We start from the raw sequence: 22,177 nt of genomic DNA, 5'->3' as shown, positions 1-22,177 counted from the left end.
GTAGGCAGTTTGCAGCCAAGGGCCTCCCATTTCCCAGCAAGATGATGGGAATCCAGTCAGTCTCATCTCCCTAGGAGCCTGGGATGGAGCTTCCACCCCTGTGAGTCTTGGGACTTTAATTTCTGGTTCCTTATTGTCTGTAACCATGGCTTAGGACACATACTGGATTCCTAGGACGACGACTGAGGTGGAGGTGACTTCTCATGGGCCTCCAGAGAAGGAGTCCCGGACCTCTGCTGACAGGCCTGTGTGTGGGGCTGCTTTTCAGTTGGATGAACCTTGCCCAGCCCACCGACCTCTCAGGTATAATTCTTCCCCTATCCTCTGAGGGGGGGTTGGGCTACCGAGAGAGCTGTAGGTGATGGGGAGAAGGCCTCCTCTCCTCTTCTGGTAGGAACTTGACCTCATTTTGCACCTTGAAGAGGGCGAAGGGGATGCGGGTAACGCCCCCTCTCTATAGACTTCTTGCTTCTCTCCAGCACTGGCTCACCACCCGCATTTGTGCCAGACAACACGGGATGCCGCCGGCCGCCGCTACCCTGGTTTCTTCTGCCCTCGCCTCTCTGATACTCCCCAGGAAGCCTACTGTTGCCACCTGCAGGCTGCCGGGCCTTCCTGCTGTACCCTGGATGAATTCGAGGCCCTGTACCGAGTAAACGTGTCTACTCTCCAGCCCCCACCCATCCTGAGGTGAGACCTCTAGTCGCAGATCCACAGAACAGTGACAGGGTGCTCCAGAGTTTTGGGTTCTGGGAGGCCTGTACTTAGGGGTTTGGACGGTGCCCACAGAGAGGCTCTTGTAGTCCGTGGACACACTGTAGTCCGTGGACACATCGTAGTAGGTTTAATTTTGAATTTAGCCGGGTTTGTCGTCAAGGAGCTTGCGAGCTCCCAAATGTGTATGCGATTGCAATAGGTATTTTTCATGCGCTTTCTCGGGACTTTCTGGGCTCTGTAAGCCCTGATCGTCGCAGCCAGCGTACGATCTTGACTCCCTCTCCCACAGGGGCCCAGGCCCGCTCCTAGCACTGGGCCTCTACAGTCTACTGCTGATGGCACTGATGACTACAGATTTCGTGCACTTCTGCCGTGGCCGGGGACGGAGGGAAAGACATAACTGCAGCGGCCGCCGCCTTCCCTTTCGGGTCTCCGCTGCGCGCCCCCTGCAGGCTCCGGTGAGAATAGACCAGGCGCTGCTGAAGCGTCCTTGAGCCTGCGCAGGCGCCGGCGCAACGCGACCCAGCCGCCCGCCCTTCCTCGGACGTAACCTCTCCTCGGCCTCGCCTTCTTTGGCGTGCCTCTGACGCATTGCTGGGGCGGGGCGGCCACCGGCGCCTTCCCGAGCCCAGGCCCACCTTTGCTCCGGGGACCGTAGCTGCAGCCGGCCCTAGAGCCCAGCTTCGTGATGACCGTGAGTAGCCCTGGGACCCCCCGAGCCCCGATCTTCCGTCCCCGGGGTGCGCACTGATCCTCTACGGTGGCATCTCCCCTTCGGACATGCGCCTTCGCACCTGGCCGCGGTCACCTCCTCCGGACTCGCCCTGGACCCGGCTCCTCTCCCATCCGCGCTGCTCTGCCCACCGCCTCTCTCTCCACAGGCCAGCTCAGCCGAGGAGCTGCGGAAGGAGGGCAACGAGCTGTTCAAATGCGGGGATTACGAGGGCGCCCTGTCCGCCTACACCCAGGCCCTGAGTCTCGGCGTGACGCCCCAGGACCAGGCCATTCTGCACCGAAACCGGGCTGCCTGCCACCTCAAGCTGGTGAGGGGGTCGGGTTGCTCTAGCCTGGCTCCACCTGGGCCTGGGATCGCCCAGAGCCGCTGCTGTGTGCTCACCAGCTGGCTATTTCCTCGCCGCCTGCGGTTGTCTCGGGTCTTTGGGTAGCCATGGTGGTGGTGGGATCGGGTGGCTCAGCAGAACAAGGGTACCATCGCTCCTGTTTTCTCTTACAGGAAGATTACAATAAAGCAGAGTCCGAGGCGACTAAAGGTAGGGGGTGTGGGCCGTCATCTGGAGCTGTGGGTCTGTCTTCTCTGGTGGGCAAGGACTCTGGGACCGCTGAGCCCCCTCCTTCTCCTCCTTTGGTCCCAGACACTCATCTTTCTACTTGCTTTCCCACTTCTTCGGCCTTTCCTTTTCTGCAGCTGCCCTCACCTTTTCTGAGGCTGAAGCACCGAGCTCCACATTCATATCCCCCACCTTCCTCTGGCCCTCAAGATCTTTCCCTCCTGCTCTTGCCTGGAGACGGTGGCCTCATGGGTGCTGACAGAGCTCCTGTTTGTGCTCAGCCATTGAAAAGGACGGTGGGGACGTCAAAGCACTTTATCGTCGAAGCCAAGCCCTAGAGAAGCTGGGCCACCTGGACCAGGCCGTCCTTGACCTGAAGAGATGTGTGAGCCTAGAACCCAAGAACAAAGTTTTCCAGGAGTCCCTGAGGAACATTGGGGGCCAGATTCAGGAGAAGGTGTGTGAAAAGACCAAGAGAAGTTGGGCATTGCCTGGGTCTGGGTCAGGAGAGTAGACACAGGGTTCCAGAGAGGAGCTACTGGTAGCAAACAGGCATTGATAGTGCTCAGCCTGTTGGAGGAAATCACACTGGAAGCACGGTTGTTTGGTGTGTGTAAAAGTTTGTACACTTGGCAGAGTGTGAGGCAGGTGGCTGTGGGTGTGTGGGCTTTTCAGGCAGCTGGGGAAGGCATGAACTGGCGAGACTCCTTTGGCTGCAGCGCTTTAGCTTATCGAAGCTGTGAAGAACATCTGGTGATCTGGTTAGCCCAGGCTGACTCAGGCTCACTACCTACCTTAAGCTGGCCTTGAACCTCTGATGCTCCTGCTTCCAAAAACATTTTTATTTTTACTTTTTAAATATTTACTTATTTTTTTTTTATGTATATGAACACTGTTTTTATGCACAACAGAAGAGGGAATCAGATTCACTTACAGATGGTTGAAAGCCACCATGTGGTTGCTGGGAATTGAACCCAGGACCTCTGGAAGAACCTAGAAGGGCAGCCAGTGCTCTTAACCCCTAAGCCATCTCTCCAGCCCTTATTTTTACTTCTTAAAGAGAGGATCTCAGGTAGCCTAGGCTGGTCCTGGACTTACTGTGTAGCTGTGCATGGCCTTGGTTTCCAAGGGCTGGGATTTCAGATGTCTGACTTTTATTTCAGTCTTGTTTATAGTAAGACAAATTTGGAACTTGCCTAAATGCCCAGCAAGGAGAGGAAAACTAAACAGATGAGGCCATTGCTGCCATTTCTGAGAAGTGGATCATGTGTGAGCATACAGAGTGCTCTGCCTCTTGGTGGATGGAAAGGCAGAGTGTGCAGTAATAATGACAGGAAAGTGCTCTTTCTCTGAGCTAGTGACCCATGTAGTGTATCTGAGTAAGTAAATATAAGTACAATGAAAAAGATTAAAGTTGTGCATCAAAAGTCTGTGAAGGGTGGGTGGTGGCGGCACACGCCCTTCATCCCAGCACTCGGGAGGCAGAGGCAGGAACTTTTGAGTTCGAGGCCAGCCTGGACTGCATAGTGAGTCCCTGTCTCAAAAGATTAAAAAAAGGCTGTTAAATCTCAGCACATGGGAGGCAGAGGCAGGAGGATCTCTGTGAGTTTGAGGCCAGCCTCATCTACAGAGTGAGTTCCAGGACAGCTAGGGCTATGCAGTGAAACCCTGTCTTGGGGGGAGGGAGGAGAGAAAGGCCTCTTAAATATGTACACCAAAGGCCATTCCCAGCTCTCAGGCAGCAGAGGTAGGCAGATAGATCTTTGTGAGTTCAAGACCAGCTTGGTCTACATTAAAAAGAGATAGAGAGAGAGTGTGTGTGTGTGTGTGTGTTGTGTATTGTGTGTTGTGTGTGTGTTGTCTTTATAAAAATGATAACATTTGAAAAAAAAGAATGGGATTAAAGAGGCTTTCCAAAAAATACTTTGATTTAATGTATACATGTGCGTGCGCACACACAAACACATAAACAGCCTCGAAGAGCATGTCAGCAGCTACCTCATAACCTTCCTGGTCTCTTGTGATTGATGTCAAGTGCAGTGCCATAGTGGTGTGTTTATGCTCTGCTTCTGTAGTAGAGCTGGCCCCGCTGGGAGTCAGCTCTTATGGCTTATGGCTAACAAGATGCCTGACTTCTGAAGGCACTTCCTTTAGCGTCAGCAGGCCCTATTGCCCAAGCAGGAAATAGTTCAGAGAGGAGAAACAGCCCCGGGAAGTTTAGGAGGAGATGCAAGGAGATGGCAAGTCTCTTCCTGCCTGCCACGGCTGCTCGCTGTTGGCCCTGAGTGCGGAGCCACCCAGGGAGGAGAGCCAAGGAGAACTCATAGAAAACATGACATGTCTGACCAAGAAAGGTGATTTCTTCTGTGCTTTGATGCTTTGTCACAGGTGCGGTACATGTCCTCGACAGATGCCAAAGTCGAACAGATGTTTCAGATACTGTTGGACCCCAAAGAGAAAGGCACAGAGAAGAAACAGAAGGTATGGGTCTTGGAGTGAGCTGCTGGAGCTCCTTTGTACAGCTCCGTGCTCACCAGTGTGGGCTTCAGGAGTCCTCCTGGCTGGCTGAGCCTCCTGCATAGGAGCTCTTGGGGATCCGGTCTTCAGTGTGAAGCAAGGAAAGGGAACTAGTGTTTACAGAGCACCTTGGTGGCCATCCTGGGGCCAGGAGATGGCATACAGTGTCCTTGCCCTTGAAGTTCTGCTAGGGATTCTGCTGTAACCATCACCTAGGAGAGCAAGCTCTCGTTTCTACTTGAAGGGAGGGAAGCTGAAGTTCCCAGAGGTTGAACTTACGGCTGGCCGCTCTCAGATGCTAAGGAGAAGCAGTGAGGTCAGGAGCTCAGGGCCCCTCTGCCTGCCCTACCCTTGGGTATATGTGGTGTCAACATTAGAATGTGCTTTTTCTGGTGTAGGCTTCTCAGAACCTGGTGGTACTGGCCCGAGAGGATGCTGGAGCTGAGAAGATCTTCCGGAGCAATGGGGTTCAGCTCTTGCAACAACTGCTGGACACAGGAGAGACTGACCTCATGCTGGCAGCCCTGCGCACGCTGGTTGGCATTTGTTCTGAGCACCAGTCGCGGGTAGGTGTGGCGAGGTCTAGTTATTGCTTCAGTCTGTACGTCTGTCCATTTATCTGCTAATTCCATCTACCTATCTACTCTTCCATCCCTCATCTTGTTCCCCAGACAGCTGAACGCACAGATAGGAGATCCACAGCTAGAGGGGATCCACTCAGTTAGGATAGAGTAGGACCAGAAAGGACAAACGTAGCCCCCTCACAGCTTGACCGTTACTCTCGATGCCAGTTCACAGGGACACCTGGTCACTGCCCCACTTCAGGCTGCTCAGAAAGGGCTTTGTGCTCTAAGGGTCCGACTCCTTTTCTTCTGGAAATGGGAGAGGTCAGTATGTCACCAATAGCCTTAGGGACAGTGACCCGATGAGCAGCATGGACCGCTGTCCTGGCATGGACAGTACAGCAAGAAAGGCCCTGCTCCTGGGCTGCGAAAGCCCATGTCCCCAGCTCCTGCCTGTGCTAGCTGGACCCAGGAGGTAGAGACTTGGTCTCTGGTTGATTGGTATGTTTTTATGTCTGTAAATGTGTATATTTAGAGTCAGGCTCTTACATGGTCTAGGCTGCCTTGAACTCATGGTCCCTCTGGGATTTCAGTATGTGCTGCCATGCTGGGCTCCTTGATTGTTTTTAGAGGATGCTCCAATTCTAAGAAGGGGAGATGAAATCCGTTGAGGCCAAGTCTGGGCTATGATTAGAATAGTCAAACATGCGCATCCCCTAGCAACCTCTAGCTCCCGCAGGTCTGAGTGAGCTGGGATGAGCCCATCAGGCCTCCTGGGTTCTCTGGCTTACAAGAAAGATGGAGAGGCCTTGCAGGTGTGCGCAAGCATGTTCATACCCTCAGGCGCACACAGACCTTAGTGCTGGGTTTGGGAAGGAGCTGGCATCGATCAGGAAGCTCTGTCTAGGTGTGCTTCCTTCTGGAGGAGACATGAGGCCAAATAGCCACTCCTGGGGCTTATCTTCTCTTGAGCTACAGAGAGCAGAAGTGGATGAGGACTCTGGAATGTGTCCTCCTCCTCTTCCTCATTTTCAGGCACTGTCTCAATATGTGGCCCTGGCTCTCCTAGAACTGGCTGCCATCCTTTCTCTGTATGGATTGCAGGTGATGCCACCACTACCAAATGGGATGCTTTCTTTAGCTCCTTTTTAACAGGAAGCGTGACTCCAGGTCATACCGTTAGACAGACCTGCTTTCCTTTTCACTGGAGCTGGCCTGTCCGCCCAGGTGTTTGCTCACTTTCCAGCCATTTACCATTAGGAATAACTTACCGTGGCTGCCCTTTACCAACCAGAGCCTCTGTCCAACTCTTTTTGCACCGCAGACAGTGGCGACCCTGAGTGTTCTGGGAACTCGGAGAGTAGTCTCCATCTTGGGCGTGGAAAACCAGGCCGTGTCGCTGGCAGCCTGCCACCTGCTGCAAGTTATGTTTGATGCCCTCAAGGAAGGTGTCAAGAAAGGCTTCCGGGGCAAAGAAGGTGCCATTATCGTGGGTGAGTGCAAGCGGGTCTTGTCCTTTGGATGGTACTGTCTTAGAGGGGATGAGGCTGAACACCCCCCCCCCCCAGCCAGTCTTTCAGGATGAGATTTGCCGCTCCAGGTTGTTCAGGAATGTGGCCTGGTGGTCACATTGTACTCTAGATTCTTTTGTTTTGCTGAGACAAGATCTCCCTGTGGAACTGATGCTGGCTCAGAACTTGCCATGCTGCTCTTGGGCCCTCAGTTTTCTTGCCTCAGCCTCCCGAGTGCTGGCGTGGGTTTGTGTCTCCTTACCCAGCTTTTCCTTTGGAGTCTAATAGCCAAGGTGCTTGAGGAGAAAGCTGGGCTCAGTTCCGGACCCAGGAGGGAAGTCTCCTTTGCCCGAATCTCTCAGACTGTTGGGAGTTCAACAGTCACACAGGGCTGGTCACTGTAGAGCCCACTAATGGACCTTTTTTCTCTTGTGCTGTTTTGTCTTTGTGTGGAGGACTGAACCCATAATGTCATGGACATTGATCACTAATACGTACTGTTGCCAGATCCTGCCCGGGAGCTGAAGGTCCTCATCAGTAACCTCTTAGACCTCCTGACTGAGGTGGGGGTCTCCGGCCAAGGCCGTGACAATACCCTGACCCTCCTCATTAAAATGGTGCCGCGGAAATCTCCGAAGGACCCCAACAACAGCCTCACACTCTGGGTCATCGATCAAGGTAGGTGGTATAGTTTAGAAAGACTTGCTTGGGTGGTTGAGGCCTGCTTTTCTGTAGGAGTGACAAGGAAAGTAGCAGTTGCACATCGTGGTGTGCTGTGCTGACCTCCTGTGGCCCTTGTAACCCCTACGAGGAGCCCTGAGACCCTCCAGTTGTGTGTGTGTCGTGTGTGTGCGTGTGCAAATGCATGCACATTGCATAGTCTGAAAAAGGCCAACAGACAGGCAGTGTTATTTTTCTCTACTTGATGTAGGCCTGTGTGTGTGTACAAATGCTTGTACATTGTCCAGTACTGAAGAAGGCCAATAAAAAGGCAATGTCACTTTTCTCTATTCGATGTAGACCTCTGCGTGCATGTGTGTGTTTGTGTGTTCAAATGCTGTGACACTGATGGGAGTCAGGATAACAAGCAAAGTTTGGTTTTCTCCTTCTGCTCTGAGGGTTGTGGGATTGAACTCTGGTCGTCAGAGTTGGTGGCAAGCACCTTTACCTGCTGAGCCATCTCACTGGCCTGTTTGAAGGTTTTCTTAGTGTATATGTGTCACTGCTGTTCTTGGAGAGAAAGACAGCCAAGTCTTAACATAGCAGTTTACACTTGCTGTTTTCCAATAAGATAAGTAAGAAAGGGCTTGCAGAGGCCCTGCCCAGCAGCCCTCTGCGGTGACCCAGTGAACCTGCTTCTGTTTTTCCCATTACACCTGTCATGCCACTGTTTGAACTCTGACCTTCCTGGCTGAGAGAGGTGGCCTTGCTTTTCTCTGCATCTCCTGGTCTGTCTCTGCCTTTAGGGGTTGGTGCCAGTGCTCTCTTGTCTAAATGGGGTATCTTTCCAGGTCTGAAAAAGATTCTGGAGGTGGGGGGCTCCCTGCCAGATGCTGCTGGGGAGCTCACGGTGACAGCAAACAGCCGAATGAGTGCCTCCATCCTCCTCAGCAAGCTGTTCGATGACCTGAAGTGCGATGCCGAGAGGGAGAACTTCCACCGCCTCTGTGAAAACTACATCAGGTGAGAGATTGGTCTTCTCCCGCTGCCAGGGGTGCCAGCGAGACAGCCTTTCAGTCCTCCCTAAGGGAGGAGCAGTACGCTAAAGTCATCCCCAGCACCCCCACCCCATCTCTTGCTTACTTTACCATTGCTGTAAAGAGATTCCATGATCCAGGCAACTTATAAAAAGAGTCTGTTGGGGGCTTACAGTTTCAGAGCACGAGTAGACATCATAACCATCATAATAGGGACCATGGCAGCCAGCAGGCAGACATGGTGCTGGAGCATTAACTGAGAGCGTACATGTTAAGACAGCCACAAGAAAGAGAGAGAGAGAGAGAGAGAGAGAGAAAGAGAGAGAGCGAGGGAGCGTGAACAAGCATGAACTTGGAATGGCGTGGGCTTTGGAGCTCACAGCTCACCCAGTGACACACCTTCTCTAACAAGGCCACACCTCTTAGTTCTTCCCAAACAGTTCCACCAGCTACAGACCAAACATTCAAATATATGAGTTCATGGGAGCTATTCATTCATGCAATCAGACCCTATTATTTTGATATAGGAATCATGCTTTGTAGCCCAGGCTGACCTAGAACTCCTGGGCTCCAGAGTAGCCGGGCCATGTAGTTGTATGCCACTGTGCCCGGCCCAATACCTGCTTCTTGTTCCAAAGTGACTGCACCAGGAGAACTCTTAAATTGATTTTCCAATACCACAATAAATGTCTTGCGCACAACAGAAGAGTCAAGTATTTCCCGGCTTTCCTTTATAACCCAGGAACTAAACGAGACAGTCCACCCTTGGGGGGTTGGCAGCGAGGGGAAGTGGCTGACAATAGTAACTTTCAGTGGGATGATCTTAGGCAGTACAGGAAAGGAATGGGGCAGGACGATGTGCGTGAGAATAACCCGTCGGGTGCTGTGTTACCAGCTAGGCTCAAGTGGAGGGTGGTTAACGAACTGGTGATGGCCGTTGTGCTGGGATGGTCATTCTTCCCCTTGGCAACTTTTCTTGTCTTTTCTGCCCAAGTAGCACCAGGTGCCCATCTGCTACAGGGGGGAGAAGAGGTCCCGTACATGTGCTTTGGCATGACAGCTCTAACTCTGTGCCCCTTAGGAGCTGGTTTGAGGGCCAAGGGTTGGCCGGGAAGCTGCGAGCCATCCAGACAGTGTCCTGCCTTCTGCAGGGCCCATGTGATGCTGGCAACCGGGCCTTGGAGCTGAGCGGTGTCATGGAGAGCGTGATCGCTCTGTGCGCCTCTGAGCAAGAGGAGGAGCAGCTGGTGGCAGTGGAGGCGCTGATCCACGCAGCGGGCAAAGCCAAGCGGGCCTCCTTCATCACTGCCAATGGTGTGTCGCTGCTCAAGGAGCTCTACAAGTGCAGTGAGAGGGACAGCATCCGCATCAGAGCGCTAGTGGTGAGACGGGAGGCCCGGCCGGGCGGTCGGACAGGGGTACCAGTCAGATGCCGTCTCTTGGGGTAGCCTCAGCACTGTAGGAGAAGGTATACACAGAACCTTGCTAGGGTGACTGGCGTGGACCTGGCTCCTGTCACTGAAGGGCTTATGATAAGCAGGCGATGATTCAGGTACAAAGGATGTCTGCAGGGTGCCTCAGACCGTCCCCTTGCTGGTTAGAGAGGCCTGTGGAAAAGCAGAAAGTGTATGGGGCCTTTCTAGGCTTCCAGCTGTAGCTGTCACTGTAGGGTCGCCTTCTCCTCCTTGGCCACTGCCCCAGTTTGCTTTCCGTTGCTGTGACGCACACCACAAACAAAAACAACCTGGAGGGGAAGGCTGCATTTTGTGTTACAGCGTATATTGAGAGGGGAAGGCAGGGCAGGAACTTGAGGCAGGGACCAGGAAGGAGGAACTGAGGCAGATACCATGAGGAATGCTGCTTGCTGGCTTCCTCGTGGCTTGCTCAGCCTTCTTTGTCGTACACCTCAGGACCACCTTCCCAGAGATGATGCCCCCACCAGTGGCCTGCGCCTCACCACAGGTTGATCTGATGAAGGCCATTCCTCAGCTGAGGCTCCTCCTGCCCAGATGACTCTAGCTTGTTGAAAGTTAACAAAGAAACCAGCTAGCACAGGCCGTTAGCCCTGGGGCTCTGTTTTGTAAGAATTTAGGCCATGGTTAAAGTACTTTTCTTTCTTTTGAGCCAGAGTCTAATGTAGCCCAGGCTAGCCCCAAACTCACTGTAGACTAGAGGCTGGCCTTAAGCTTTTGATCATTCTGCCTTTACCTTCCAAGGCCAGGGATTACAGGTGTGAACCACTGTGTCTGGCACAAAGTACTTTTTGTATGACCTGAAAGGGACAGAGTAAGTCTGCGTGTAGAATGGGAATGAGTGTGGAAGGGGTGGAGGCTCAGGATACCAGGGTGGCCAGTATGTCAGTTTCTCCGGGTTGCTGTCCTGGGGCCACCTCAGTAGGTGACTGCTGACTAACACACCGTGTGTCGCCTGTGGGGAGTTTGTTGATTAATTAATGTTTGTGGTCCTCCAAGAGCCATGACAGCAGGCCGGGGAGAGACCCCGAGCTGAGTAGGAGAGCCAGGCTGTTGTCTCCATCCTGGGCATCAAACTGCTGGTCTCATCCTCTTCCTCCAGGGACTCTGCAAGCTCGGGTCAGCTGGAGGGACTGACTTCAGCATGAAGCAGTTTGCTGAAGGCTCTACTCTCAAACTGGCCAAGCAGTGCCGAAAGTAAGTCGTATTTCTCCCTTTCTGGGACAGACCTTAAGAGAGGGTGTGGAACTGAAGAGATGCTCAGTGGGTGCGAGGGTGAGGGCTGGAGATGGCTCAGTGGTTAGGAGCACTGTCTGCCCTTCCAGAGGTCCTGAGTTCAATTCCCAGCAACCACATGGGGGCTCCCAACTATCTAAAAAGGGATCTGATGCCCTCTTTAGGCATGCAGATGTACATACAAACAGGATACTCATACAGGAAATAAATAAATAAATGAATGAAAGCTGGGTGTGGTTGTCCACATGCCTGTCTTGGCTGCGCTTGGCTGCGGCGGGGAGGGACAGAGACAGAAGGCCCAGTGGGGCCTGCCGACTGCCGGCCTAGCTTCAGCTGCAGTGAAAGACCTTCTCCAAGGGAGTAAGATGGAGCGGGACACTGACATCATCCTCTGGCCTGATGGGTATGCAGACACGTGCACACACATGCTGTTTTGAGGAGGAGAGTCGGTAGAGCTTGTCTCCTGCTGTCTGGCCCACGCAGGAGCTGTTTTCCCTTTGGACAAATCCTCCTAGATCCTCACTCATAAGTTCCCATGTCAAGGGCAGACCCAAGCCCCTGGCCCTCCTCCTTGTCCAGGTTCCTTTTTCCTTCGCCCACTATTTTTTGCTGTTGTATTTTTTGTTTGTTTGTTTGGGGTCTCGCTAAGCCCGGGCTGACCTAGAACCTGTGATCCTCCTGAGTGCTGAGATTGCAGGTCTTTACCTCTGGCTCTTGTTTTACACCTGATGGTCTTCCACTGTCATACCTGTCCCTAGGTGGCTGTGCAATGACCAGATTGACCCGGGCACCCGGCGCTGGGCAGTGGAGGGCCTGGCTTACCTCACCTTTGATGCTGACGTAAAGGAGGAGTTTGTGGAGGACGAGGCTGCGCTGAAGGCCCTGTTCCAGCTTAGCAGGGTAGCTCTGTGGGTTCCTGCTCTCAGCCTGGGGGCAGGATCTGGGATGAGAGCTTACCAGGCTTTGGCGGGTCACATCAACGTCCCTGTGCTCCCCAGGAAGCGGGCCCAGCTGCATGGCATGGCCTTGGCGCCTGCAGTGCCTGGGATCACAGGTGCTGGCGGAGTTAAGGAGCCAGGATTGTGAGCTCTGAGTCTGGGGTTGGGGCAGGTTCCCAGCGTCCCCCTGGGTTCCAGGTGGGGCCACGGAGGCTGGAATGGAGGCTTAGCCCGGCTGCAGTAAGCCCTGCTGCTCTGCCGGGACTGCTGAGCTCAATTCCCCCTGTTTCCTGGCAGTCCGAGGAGAGGTCAGTGCTCTTTGCGGTAGCCTCGGCGCTGGTGAACTGCACCAACAGCTACGACTATGAGGAACCTGACCCCAAGATGGTGGAGCTGGCCAAGTATGCTAAGCAGCATGTCCCTGAGCAGCACCCTAAGGTACGGGGTCTGCCAGGTGGGTGAGGGGTCCCTGTCGTTGGCAGGATTGATCTTCAGCAGAAAGCCTTTAAACTGGCTATTTCCAAGGTCTGTCGTGGCCACTTGGTTCCATGCTCAGCATTCTCTGCTATTGAAAAGGGCCCACATTTTCCTATCAAGTCAGTTCGGGCCCCTCCCACACTGCCTCCTCGCAGGACAAACCAAGCTTCGTGCGGGCCCGTGTGAAGAAGCTGCTAGCAGCAGGCGTGGTGTCAGCCATGACATGCATGGTGAAGACAGAGAGCCCTGTGCTGACCAACTCCTGTAGGGAGCTACTCTCCAGGTAGGCCAGCCTGCCCCTCCTAACTCAGTCAGCCTGCAGCAGGCCTGTAGGCGTGGGTGCTGTGCCCTGTGAACCTCAGAGCGCTGGGCTGCCGGACTTGGCTTCGCTTGAGAGTGAAATGCCTGCCTGCCTGCCGGGGCTGGGGGCCCCGCCCACTCAGCACGCCTTCTCCCCTGCAGGGTCTTCCTGGCTTTGGTGGAAGAGGTGGAGGATCGAGGCACTGTGGTGGCCCAGGGAGGGGGCAAGGTAAGCTGCCTTCTGACTCCTTCCTGAGCCTGAGCCTGAGCTGTCCATAAAACAGGACTCAGTGGCTGCTGGCCTTGGGGCCACTATTAGTGACCAACAGGAACTCCTGCCAGTGTGTGATGCTGATGTGGACAGGCTCCTCAGAGTCCCTCAGCACTTTGGGCCCATAAAGATTCGGAGTTGTCCTCCTCCTCCGCCTGTGGCCCCAGGGCCCAGCACAACCGATGGTTAGCACCTAATAGGTGGTTGAGGAATGTTTGGATAGTTTCAAGGAGAGAGCTCAGAATGAGGAAGAGTCTCAGCAGGCATGGCGCTCGGGCCCAAGGAGAGAATGAGAGGGAGGGTGCAGTCAGGAGTGATGGCATGGGCCTTGTCCTCCCAGGCCCACACTGGGCACTGACAGGCCAGGGACTGTTTGGCAGGCTCTGCTCCCGCTGGCCCTGGAAGGCACCGATGTTGGGCAGACAAAGGCAGCCCAGGCTCTTGCCAAGCTGACCATCACCTCCAACCCCGAGATGACCTTCCCTGGAGAGCGGGTATGTGTCTCCTTGCTCCAACTGTGACCTCTCTTGTTTCCTCATGATGCCCTGATGGCCCCTGGCCTGGGCTGCCTTTCATGACCACAGGGAAAGGGCAGTTTTGCTGTGTCCTGGGGTGGGGACAGCCGTAGAGACCTCTGCTGTCTCTGTCCGGGCGGGCCCCCCGCTGTGGGGTGGTGGGGTTGGGGGCCACTGCGTCGATCACTGATAGGTGGGGTGTGCACCACAGATCTACGAAGTGGTCCGGCCCCTTGTCTCTCTGTTGCACCTCAGCTGCTCAGGACTGCAGAACTTTGAGGCCCTCATGGCCCTGACGAACCTGGCAGGCATCAGCGAGAGGCTCAGGTAAGGTCCCATGGAGCTTGGCCAGCCCCAATTGCATACTCCACAGTTTGGAAAACAGTTCCTGGTCATTTTTGTGCCTCACAATGACTCTGCGTCATAAGGAAGAGTCGTGCCAAGGGTGGTGACAAGGTGGCACAGGGCGAGAATGCTATAAGCTTGGAACTCAGACCACCTGGAGTTCCAATCTGCCTCACACAACCCAGTAGATATAGAGCCCAAACAGTTCAGCTCTGGGGCCCTGACTGTGCCCCTCACTTCTTCCTCCTCTCCTCATTTTGCTTAAACTCACTGGCTCATTGTATAACCCTAGGCAAGTCTTTAAGTCATTCTGCCTCAGTTTCCCCTCTGTGAGTTAAGTATGTAACTGAGGTAGTAGCACAGAGAATTCACTGAGAAAATGCATACAAAAGGCTTTAGGCACAAGTGGGTATGGTGGCTCATGCCAGGGGAGGCCAAGGGAGGAAGAGTGGTATGAGTTCTAGGCCAGGCTAGGCTATAAACTGTCTTAAAAGCTCCCCCACCCCAACCCAGAAGCCCTCGGTTCGTAGGTACCTGCTCCTAGCAGTAATCACGGTCAGCTGTTACTACTAATTGCGGCCTTGAACACATTACTCACCACGCAGCCCAGTTTCCCCTTGGGCCAATTAGTTACGGTAACCACCCCTGCACTTTCGCCATGGTGGAGGGTGAGCATCAAGTAAGATAACCCAAGCATCATGGGGTGATGACTAGTGTTAGGTGGAATCATCCAAGCAGGTGTGTCCGGTTCAGCACATCGCCATCACCACAGCCACCCTGCTTTGCTAATTTCAGCGTACCCAACAACCCATGCTGGTTCTAGCCAGGTCAGCAGGCTAGAAAGCCCTGCAGTTCGTAACTCGCACAGGAAGGTCTTTGGACGTGGCTAGGGGTGCTCCTCCGCTCGGGGCTCAACCACACGGAGATCGGGGGCCGAGCTGTGGAGGCTCTGACCATGCAGACCCTTCCAACTTCGTCCTGCAGACAGAAGATCCTGAAGGAGAAGGCTGTGCCCATGGTCGAGGGCTACATGTTTGAGGAGCATGAGATGATCCGCCGGGCAGCTACCGAGTGCATGTGTAACCTGGCCATGAGCAAGGAGGTGAGGCTTTGGTCTAGCTGCTCCCCGTGACAGGGACGCAGATGGCTTTGTGGCCGGTGCCATGGTCCTTTCCTCTGTCTGGCTGCAGGTGCAGGATCTCTTTGAGGCCCAGGGCAATGACCGGTTGAAGCTGCTGGTGCTGTACAGCGGAGAGGAGGATGAGCTGCTGCGGAGGGCGGCCGCCGGCGGCCTGGCCATGCTCACCTCCATGCGGCCCTCCCTCTGCAGCCGCATCCCGCAAGTGGTTAGTGCCTGCTCCTGGCAGGGGAGGGTGAGGGAACTAGCAGCTCCCCACGTGGTGGTATTGCTCTTCGGGGGTCGTGTCTTCTGCAGTTGTTGCTGGGTTTTCACTCCCACCGTCTCCCCCAGACCACACACTGGCTGGAGATCTTGCAGTCCCTGCTCCTAAGCCCCAACCAGGAGCTGCAACACCGGGGCACGGTGGTGGCGCTGAACATGGTGGAGGCCTCGAAGGAGATCGCCAGCACCCTGATGGAGAGTGAGGTCCTGGAGATCCTGTCGGTGTTGGCCAAGGGGGAAGAGAGCCCGGTCACCAGGGCTGCTGCTGCCTGCCTGGGCAAAGCCGTGGAATACAGGCTTATCCAACCCAACCGGGAGGGGGTGTGAGGATCGGCGCCCTGCCCCCACCCGCGGGAGCTCAGGGAGCCAGGACAGAAGCAGCGTGGCCAATGGGACTGGGACGCTGGACACTCGCCTCTCCTCCCCAAGCTGCACTGGGGGATTTACACAGCACCCAGCACTGCCAGACAGCACTCAGAAGGGCCCTCTGTACTGTAGAGAGCTGGGAATGGACAAAGTGCATTCCAGCTCGAGCCTGTGGATGGTGGGCATCAAGGAGGAAGGGCACAGCGGCATCCCCCAAAGCTGTGGGCGTCACCGGAGCCTGCCAGCAGGCACACCCCGCTAATAAATCACGTGGAACGGAAGCGTGTGTTGTGTGGCAGGGAGTGCCGAGGGCGGGAGGCGCTGGGGCAGCAGCTGGGCAGCAGCGAAGTGCACTGCAGAGTGCTTAGGCCGCAAGAGAAGGGAGCCGGACCCCAAAACGGGTAGGCCAGGCTGCCTTCAAACTGATAATCCTTTAGAGTAGTGGGAGTCACGGGTGCCACGGTACCGGCCTGAGGTCTGTCATGAGCCTGGTGGAAGGGTGAGCCTAAAGCCTAGGAAACCGATGAAATTCCTGTGTCTGTGAGATGAGTGGTTTTAGGGTAGTCTTACATGCTGGCTGGCCCTGGCATATATTTGTCATGACATCGTCAGTTTTCGGTGATGTCCACCCGGGCAATGTTTGGCATTTGGGATTGTTGTGCACTTCCGTCAGGGAGAATATGTTTTTCTATAGCTGTGCCTGGTTGAAGGAGAAGCGTGGTTCAAGCACGTTCCCCTCCCGACTGGGGACGCCGGTCTCTTAGATGCTGGGAGTCCAAGCTTGGGGCTCATTGGCTCAGTACAAGTGAATGACAGAGCCTGAGCCAATCGGCGAAGGCGCTAATACGGCCACTTCCCGTCCGGGCGCCCGTTCTGCGCGTGTTCAGGAGGGAAACAGCCTCCCTCCTCGCCCAAAGGGGGTGGCGGGTGTCCGCGGCCTGGTCCTCGCCCGCCGACTCCCTCGGGTCTTCATGAGTAGCCCTTCAGTGGCTCCAAGCGCGTCCGCTGGCGCCGGCGCTCGCCGGAGGCGGCCCTCACAGGCTCGGAGGAGGACAGGTGAGCACTTCCGGGAGGCCGCCGCCCGGAGCGATGACGTCACCGCTCGCGCCTGCGATTGGCTACCGCTGCCAATGTCCGCCTGGCGCGCGGCCCTTTAAACGCGGTCTGCTCCCTGGCTGTGCGGGTGTCCGAGGTTTCTGCTTAAAGGCCTTTCCTGGTCGGTTCCGAGGGGACAGGTGAAGGGCAAGGTTCTCTTGGGTAGGGATCCGGAAGCTGTGGTTCAGGCTTGAGCGAGTAAAATAGGGATCCAGTCGGAGGAAGGGGCGTTGCTGTTGGCACCGTGCGGCCCTCTGTCTCCCCAGTTCAGCGTAAGCTCCCTGGGGCCCACCGCTACCTCCTGAAGCCGATGGAAGGGCGCGAGAAAGGCTGTTGAAAGAATAAACGACCGAGTAAGGTCCAGTGGAAATGGCCAGGTGTCTCTGAAATCCGGTAAGAGCGAATGGTCATTTTCGTCATTTCGACAGTAGTGAGCTGCCACGTGGGTGCTGGGAATTGAACCCAGCTCCTCTGGAAGAGCAGCCAGTGCTCTTAACTGCTGAGTCATCTCTCCAGCCCAAAATAATAAATGGTGTTTTTTAAATTATTTTAAAAAAAATTTTTTTTTCACTTTACATCCTGATCGCAGCTCACCCTCTTCTCAGTCCCTCCCCTCCCTTCTCCCCTGTCCTTTCCCCAGAGAAGGGGGAGGGCCCCCATGGGTGCCAAAACACCCTGGCTCATTAGGGTTGCTGCAGGATTAGGTGCATCCTCTCCCACTGAGGCCAGACAAGGCAGCCCAGTTAGGAGAATGGGATCCAGAGGCAATGCTCAGAGTCAGAGAGGGCCCCCCTCCAGCTGCTGGGGGTCCCATTTGAAGACCAAGCTGCCCATCTGCTACATATGTGCGGGGTGGGGTGGGGGCCAGCACCAGTCCATGCATGCTGTCTGTGAGCCTCTACGGGCCCAGGTCAGTTGACCTGTAGGTCTTCTTGTGGAGTCCTTGACCCCTCCAGCTCCCTCACTTGTTTCCCTAACTCTACAGGACTCCTCGAGCTCTATTGTCTGGCTGTGGGTCTCTGCGTGTGCTTCCATCAGCTGCTGGGTGAAGCCTCTCAGAGGAGTTATGCCAGGCACCTGTCTACAAGCACGGCAGAGCAGCATTAATACTGTCGGGGATTCGTTCTCTCCCATGGGATGGGTCTCAAGTAGGGCCAGTTTTTGGTTGACCGATCCTTAACCTTTGCTCCACCTTTGTCCCTGCGCATCTTGTAGACAGTACAAATTTCGGGTCAAAGGTTTTGTGGGTAGGTTGGCGTCCTTATCCCTCCACTGGAAGTCCTGGAGGTGGCCACTTGAGGCTAGGAGTCTCTGCCAGGGTGGCCCCCATAGACCTCCCAGGGCCTGTCTCTGGCATAATCCAGAGATGACCCCACCTAATAAATCTTTAAAACCTTTTTTTTTTTTTGCCCTGAATACAAGTTTTATAGTGTTTGATAGAAAATATGCATATGTAATATTCTTACAGTGACATGCTGGATTTGAGCCAAAAGTGGGAGAAGCGCCCAACTCCACACTTCCACAAATACGGTAGGACTTTCGGCCAAAGGCCTGCTCAGCTGGCAGGAGTGGAATGGACACGGTTTGCCCCTGTGATTAGTATCCAGATGGTATCCAGTCTCTATTGTACAGTAATACAGCTTCAGTCCCTTGGATGGCCAGACTCACCTGCATTCAATGAGGTATCTTGTTTACAAGAATCTCCTCAGGCTGTAGCCTTAACCTTCCATTCCTTAGCCCCAGCCAGGTGGCCAGCCACAGAGGGCTCAGCCTGAGCATGGCAGAGGAACGGCACGGGACCTGGTTCGGCTTTGGTTTCTGTGGCTTTGGGCAAGCACTGGGCTCTGGGAACGGGTGCCATTCGGTACACAGCCCCGAACCACTGAGTACCAGTGATGACATTTGCCGAGTGAGCGCAAGCTGGAGCTACACTGCCCTGGTGACCCGTAAGTGCCCTCACAACCCTACCCCAGGCCTGTCCCCTGTACACCTACCCAACCCTCCTGAACATGCCTGTCCAGAAATACCCCTACCCTTCATCTGGCAACCTCGCTGCCTGCCAGGTCCTTGGCATGCGTCCCAACACTCTCTACCCACACAGGTGGAGGCCGGGTAGAGCTGTCGGGTTCAGTGAGCAGCGCAGCAGAAGGCTGCAGGGACGCCTGGGCTTCGGAGGAACTCCTGGTGCTACTGCGGGCCAAGGGCGGGCCCAACACCGAACTGCAGGCCTGGCCACCAGGCTCCGCGCTGCAGGGGGAGCCCCTCTGGGTCCAGAGCCTGGATTCTGGAGCAGAGGCCCAAGGAGAAGACGAACCCAGCAGGGAGGCCAGGGCAGGGACCCTGCCGCTGCTGCCTGGCGCCCGTGCCTATGTGAACCCACGGCCACCCTTCTGCAAGCCTCTGGCCCCAGAGCTGCGGGTGCGCCAGCTGGAGCTGGGCACTGAGCATGCGCTGCTGCTGTGCGAAGCTGGCCAGGTGTTCTCCTGGGGTGGAGGCAGGTGAGGACCAGCTGGGTGGGATTCCATGAAACCGGAGGAGGTGGTCTCGTGCATATACCCGAGGCTGATTAGGGACTCCCCCGATCAGGCATGGGCAGCTGGGCCACGGCACGCTGGAGGCAGAGCTAGAGCCAAGGCTTCTGGAGGCACTGCAGGGCCTGCGGATGGCTGAGGTGGCCGCGGGTGGCTGGCACTCTCTGTGTGTGAGTGGTGAGTAACCTGGGCCTTCTCCAAACAAGCTTGGCCACTCCTTCCTCTTGTTCTGTTATTGTGGGTGGTCTAGCCCAGGCCACATCCCAAGCTCAACCCAGCCCAGTCATTCACAACTCTTCCAGATTTAGCCTGTTGCCTCTGTGACCCTCTTAAACCTGGACTGCTGCAGTTGTCTTTCTGTTACTGGGCTTTCCACCACTCCCATCCATCTGCTGGGCACCAAGGCTCGCTTTCTCAAATACTCTAGAAGGGAAGGATACTTGTCCCGAGGTCCTGGCTGCTAAGACACAGCTGAGCCAGAAAGAATAAAGGAGGCTGCCTATGCTCAGGCAGTCATGATGGATGCTGGGGAGGCGTCCACAGCATGTGGCCTAGAGCTTTTTGTGTACTGGGTCCACTGTGGTGGCTGGGCTTCCAGGGTGCTGCTTTCTCCTAGGCTTTTGGAGCAGAGAGGATAGAGGTAAGCTGCTGGTTTTTAAAATATGAGTGAAGTGTCTTCTAGCCAGAGAAGCCCGAAGAGGTCACTGGATTCCCTGAAGCCGGAGTTACAAGCAGCTGTAAGCTGCCATCTGGGTGCTGGGAATTGAACCCTGGGCCTCTGGAAAAGCAGCCAGTGCTGTTAGCCACTGAGCCATCTCTCCAGCTCCAGAAGCTATTGATTGTTCTCATTGGGGCTCTCAACTTGCCCATGTTCTCGCCTAGATGGCAGCAGGCTCCAACCCGAGCAGGAAAGCAGGGGAGAGAGGGCTGCAAACAGCCTAAAGGCAAGTTTCACACGTAAGGTTCAGGAGTTTGAGACCTTCTGCCCACAAGAGGTTGAAGCTTAGAGGTAACAAATGAGGCTTTCTAGTTTCCAGTCTTCACGCTGGCCCTGTGACCTTTGTCCTGGTGCTCAATCTCTGGGTCTCATTTGACTTCAAAGCGAGGAACTGTCATATAAATACTTGCAGGGCTTTGTGGTAAGCATATAAAACACAGCGCCGACTGCGTGCTATATAAAAGTACCATTAGTGAATGTTGTGCTCAGTCTTTAAGACCAGCCTGGCCTTGAGCTGACTGACCTTCGACTCTGACCTTCCTGCCTCTGCTCCCCAAGGAGTGTTGCTAGTGAATCTGTGACATTAGGTGTCCTGATTAGTTTGTTACGGACTTGACACAAGCGAGGGTCATCTGGAAAGAGGAACCTCAGTTGAGGGCCTCGCCCACCAGGGGCTGTGCCACCCCGACAGGTGGTCCTGAGTGCTATAAGCAGGGGGAGCTGGGAGCTGGGCAGTGGTGGTGCACGCCTTTAACCCCAGCACTTGGGAGCTAGAGTTAGGTGGATCCCCATGAGTTTGAGGCCAGCCTGGTCTACAGACGATGTCCAGGACAGCCAGAGCTGTACAGAGAAATCCTGTCTTGAAAAACCAAAACCAAACCAAACCCATGGGGAGCAAGCCATGAGCAATAAGCATCATCCTTTGCTTCAGTTCCTGCCTCCAGCTTCCAGCCCCGACTTCAACAATAAACTTCTGTATTGCTCTTCATAATAGTTTTTATCACAGCAATAGACAGTAACTAGGACATTAGGGATGTTAATCCAACCCTCTTATCTAATGTAGACCAGCAGTGCTATGAGAAGGCAAAAGAGAGAGGTAGAATGTTGTTTTTAACAAAATCCCAATCATTTGATTTACCAATAGATTTGGGAGCCAGTTGTTGGGGCGAAAGTTGGCTAGCTCAAGAGAGCCAGAGAAAGCACCCAGCTGATCTTCCTCTGCCGACATCCCAGAAGGAATACCCTCACTCCCACAGTCTCTAAGAGCCTCCTTCCAATCTATTAAGCACAATCTATTAAGTACATGGAGGCACACAAACTGTTCCTCGTTACCTGCTTCAGACTCAAACCTGAAAACATACAGGAAGCTAGATGAAGCTTATTTGTAAAATGAGTTGGTACTCTGTATGGCTACTAGTATAACAACAAAGGCTATATATGCATAATCATCTTACAGATTTTTGAGGTAATATTTATACATTAAGAAAAGTTTCATGAGATTAGTGGCAATAGACTAGTCCCTTAGTTTTTTGTTTTCCTCTGTCCCATACCAGGTGGCTCTTCTGCTATGAGACAGAGATTTTGGATTTCCTTTAGCAAGCATGCGTGGGTTAAGGGAAGGAGAGAGCCATGCGCCAACCCCAATGCCAGCTTTAGTTGAATTGGGACCATATTTGCCACTTGTCTATAGAAGGCAGCAGAGACAAGCATTTGGGAATCCACTGTGGGTGGGCCAGCCACAAGGCGGGAAGAAAAAAGGTAGTGGCTGCCCTGGCTGGTACACCCCCAGCCCTCATAGGGTACTTGTCCAGCAGGAAGGGGCGGTATGGATACCAGCAGGATTTCAGGCTTGTCACTAGAGGTGGGTGATACCACTTGGCTAATCTACTCTTTTCCTTGGAACATTTTCTCTTGATGACCCATCTTTTTTTCTTCAGACGTTTCACTTGTTCAGTGGTCTCCAGATTCCTTAGTTGGATGCTTTTACTCTCCTGGAAAGATAAAAGCAAAACCCTGCCCCAACCCTAACTCTGGAGTGGTTAGGGTTTTTGACAACAGAAAAAGGATTATTTTTCAATTTAAATTAAAAATAATATTTTGAATAATTTTTAAATAATTTTGAATAATATATTGGTGCTAGGGCAAAATGGTTTTTGGCACAGAAAAAAGTATCTTTCAATTGAAATTTAAAAATTTATTTTGAAATTTGAAACTAAC

General features: G+C 54.2%; 2 protein-coding genes across 9 annotated transcripts in view; both read left to right on the top strand.

The window, feature by feature from the left end:
• The first annotated feature begins 157 nt into the window (after positions 1-157).
• Unc45a (unc-45 myosin chaperone A) lies at positions 158-15,897 on the top strand. 2 transcript variants are annotated; one of them, XM_021645269.2, is made up of 22 exons: positions 158-303; positions 480-690; positions 1,007-1,411; positions 1,599-1,760; positions 1,952-1,988; positions 2,288-2,463; positions 4,395-4,487; positions 4,922-5,089; positions 6,411-6,579; positions 7,105-7,275; positions 8,109-8,280; positions 9,376-9,676; positions 10,869-10,963; positions 11,761-11,902; positions 12,238-12,378; positions 12,573-12,700; positions 12,880-12,946; positions 13,369-13,482; positions 13,715-13,830; positions 14,833-14,950; positions 15,039-15,194; positions 15,320-15,897. In XM_021645269.2, the coding sequence occupies exons 3-22, from the start codon at positions 1,406-1,408 to the stop codon at positions 15,575-15,577; spliced, it is 2,790 nt and encodes a 929-aa protein (XP_021500944.2). In that variant the 5' UTR covers positions 158-303; positions 480-690; positions 1,007-1,405; the 3' UTR covers positions 15,578-15,897. The 2 variants fall into 2 exon arrangements, with proteins under 2 accessions (XP_021500944.2, XP_021500945.1); XM_021645270.2 differs by lacking the exons at positions 158-303; positions 480-690; positions 1,007-1,411 and having other exon boundaries at positions 1,659-1,760; positions 2,144-2,463.
• A 19-nt stretch (positions 15,898-15,916) lies between these two features.
• Positions 15,917-22,177, top strand: part of Rccd1 (RCC1 domain containing 1) — an 11,545-nt gene continuing 5,284 nt past the window's right edge. The window contains exons 1-5 of one of the 7 annotated variants that reach the window (XM_060367417.1): positions 15,999-16,017; positions 16,978-17,104; positions 18,449-18,657; positions 18,813-19,209; positions 19,298-19,419. In XM_060367417.1, the coding sequence (XP_060223400.1) occupies positions 18,489-18,657; positions 18,813-19,209; positions 19,298-19,419 (688 nt within the window). In that variant the 5' untranslated portion in view covers positions 15,999-16,017; positions 16,978-17,104; positions 18,449-18,488. Of the gene's footprint in view, positions 16,018-16,467; positions 16,673-16,753; positions 17,105-18,448; positions 18,658-18,812; positions 19,210-19,297; positions 19,420-22,177 lie in introns of those variants that run through there. The other 6 variants (XM_060367416.1, XM_021645295.2, XM_021645294.2 and 3 more) reach the window with 6 other exon arrangements.

The sequence above is a fragment of the Meriones unguiculatus genome, chromosome 14 (assembly GCF_030254825.1).
Source record: "Meriones unguiculatus strain TT.TT164.6M chromosome 14, Bangor_MerUng_6.1, whole genome shotgun sequence".
NCBI lineage: Eukaryota > Metazoa > Chordata > Mammalia > Rodentia > Muridae > Meriones > Meriones unguiculatus.
Note: the sequence above shows the minus strand (reverse complement) of the source record. Positions and strands in the feature narration are given on the sequence as shown.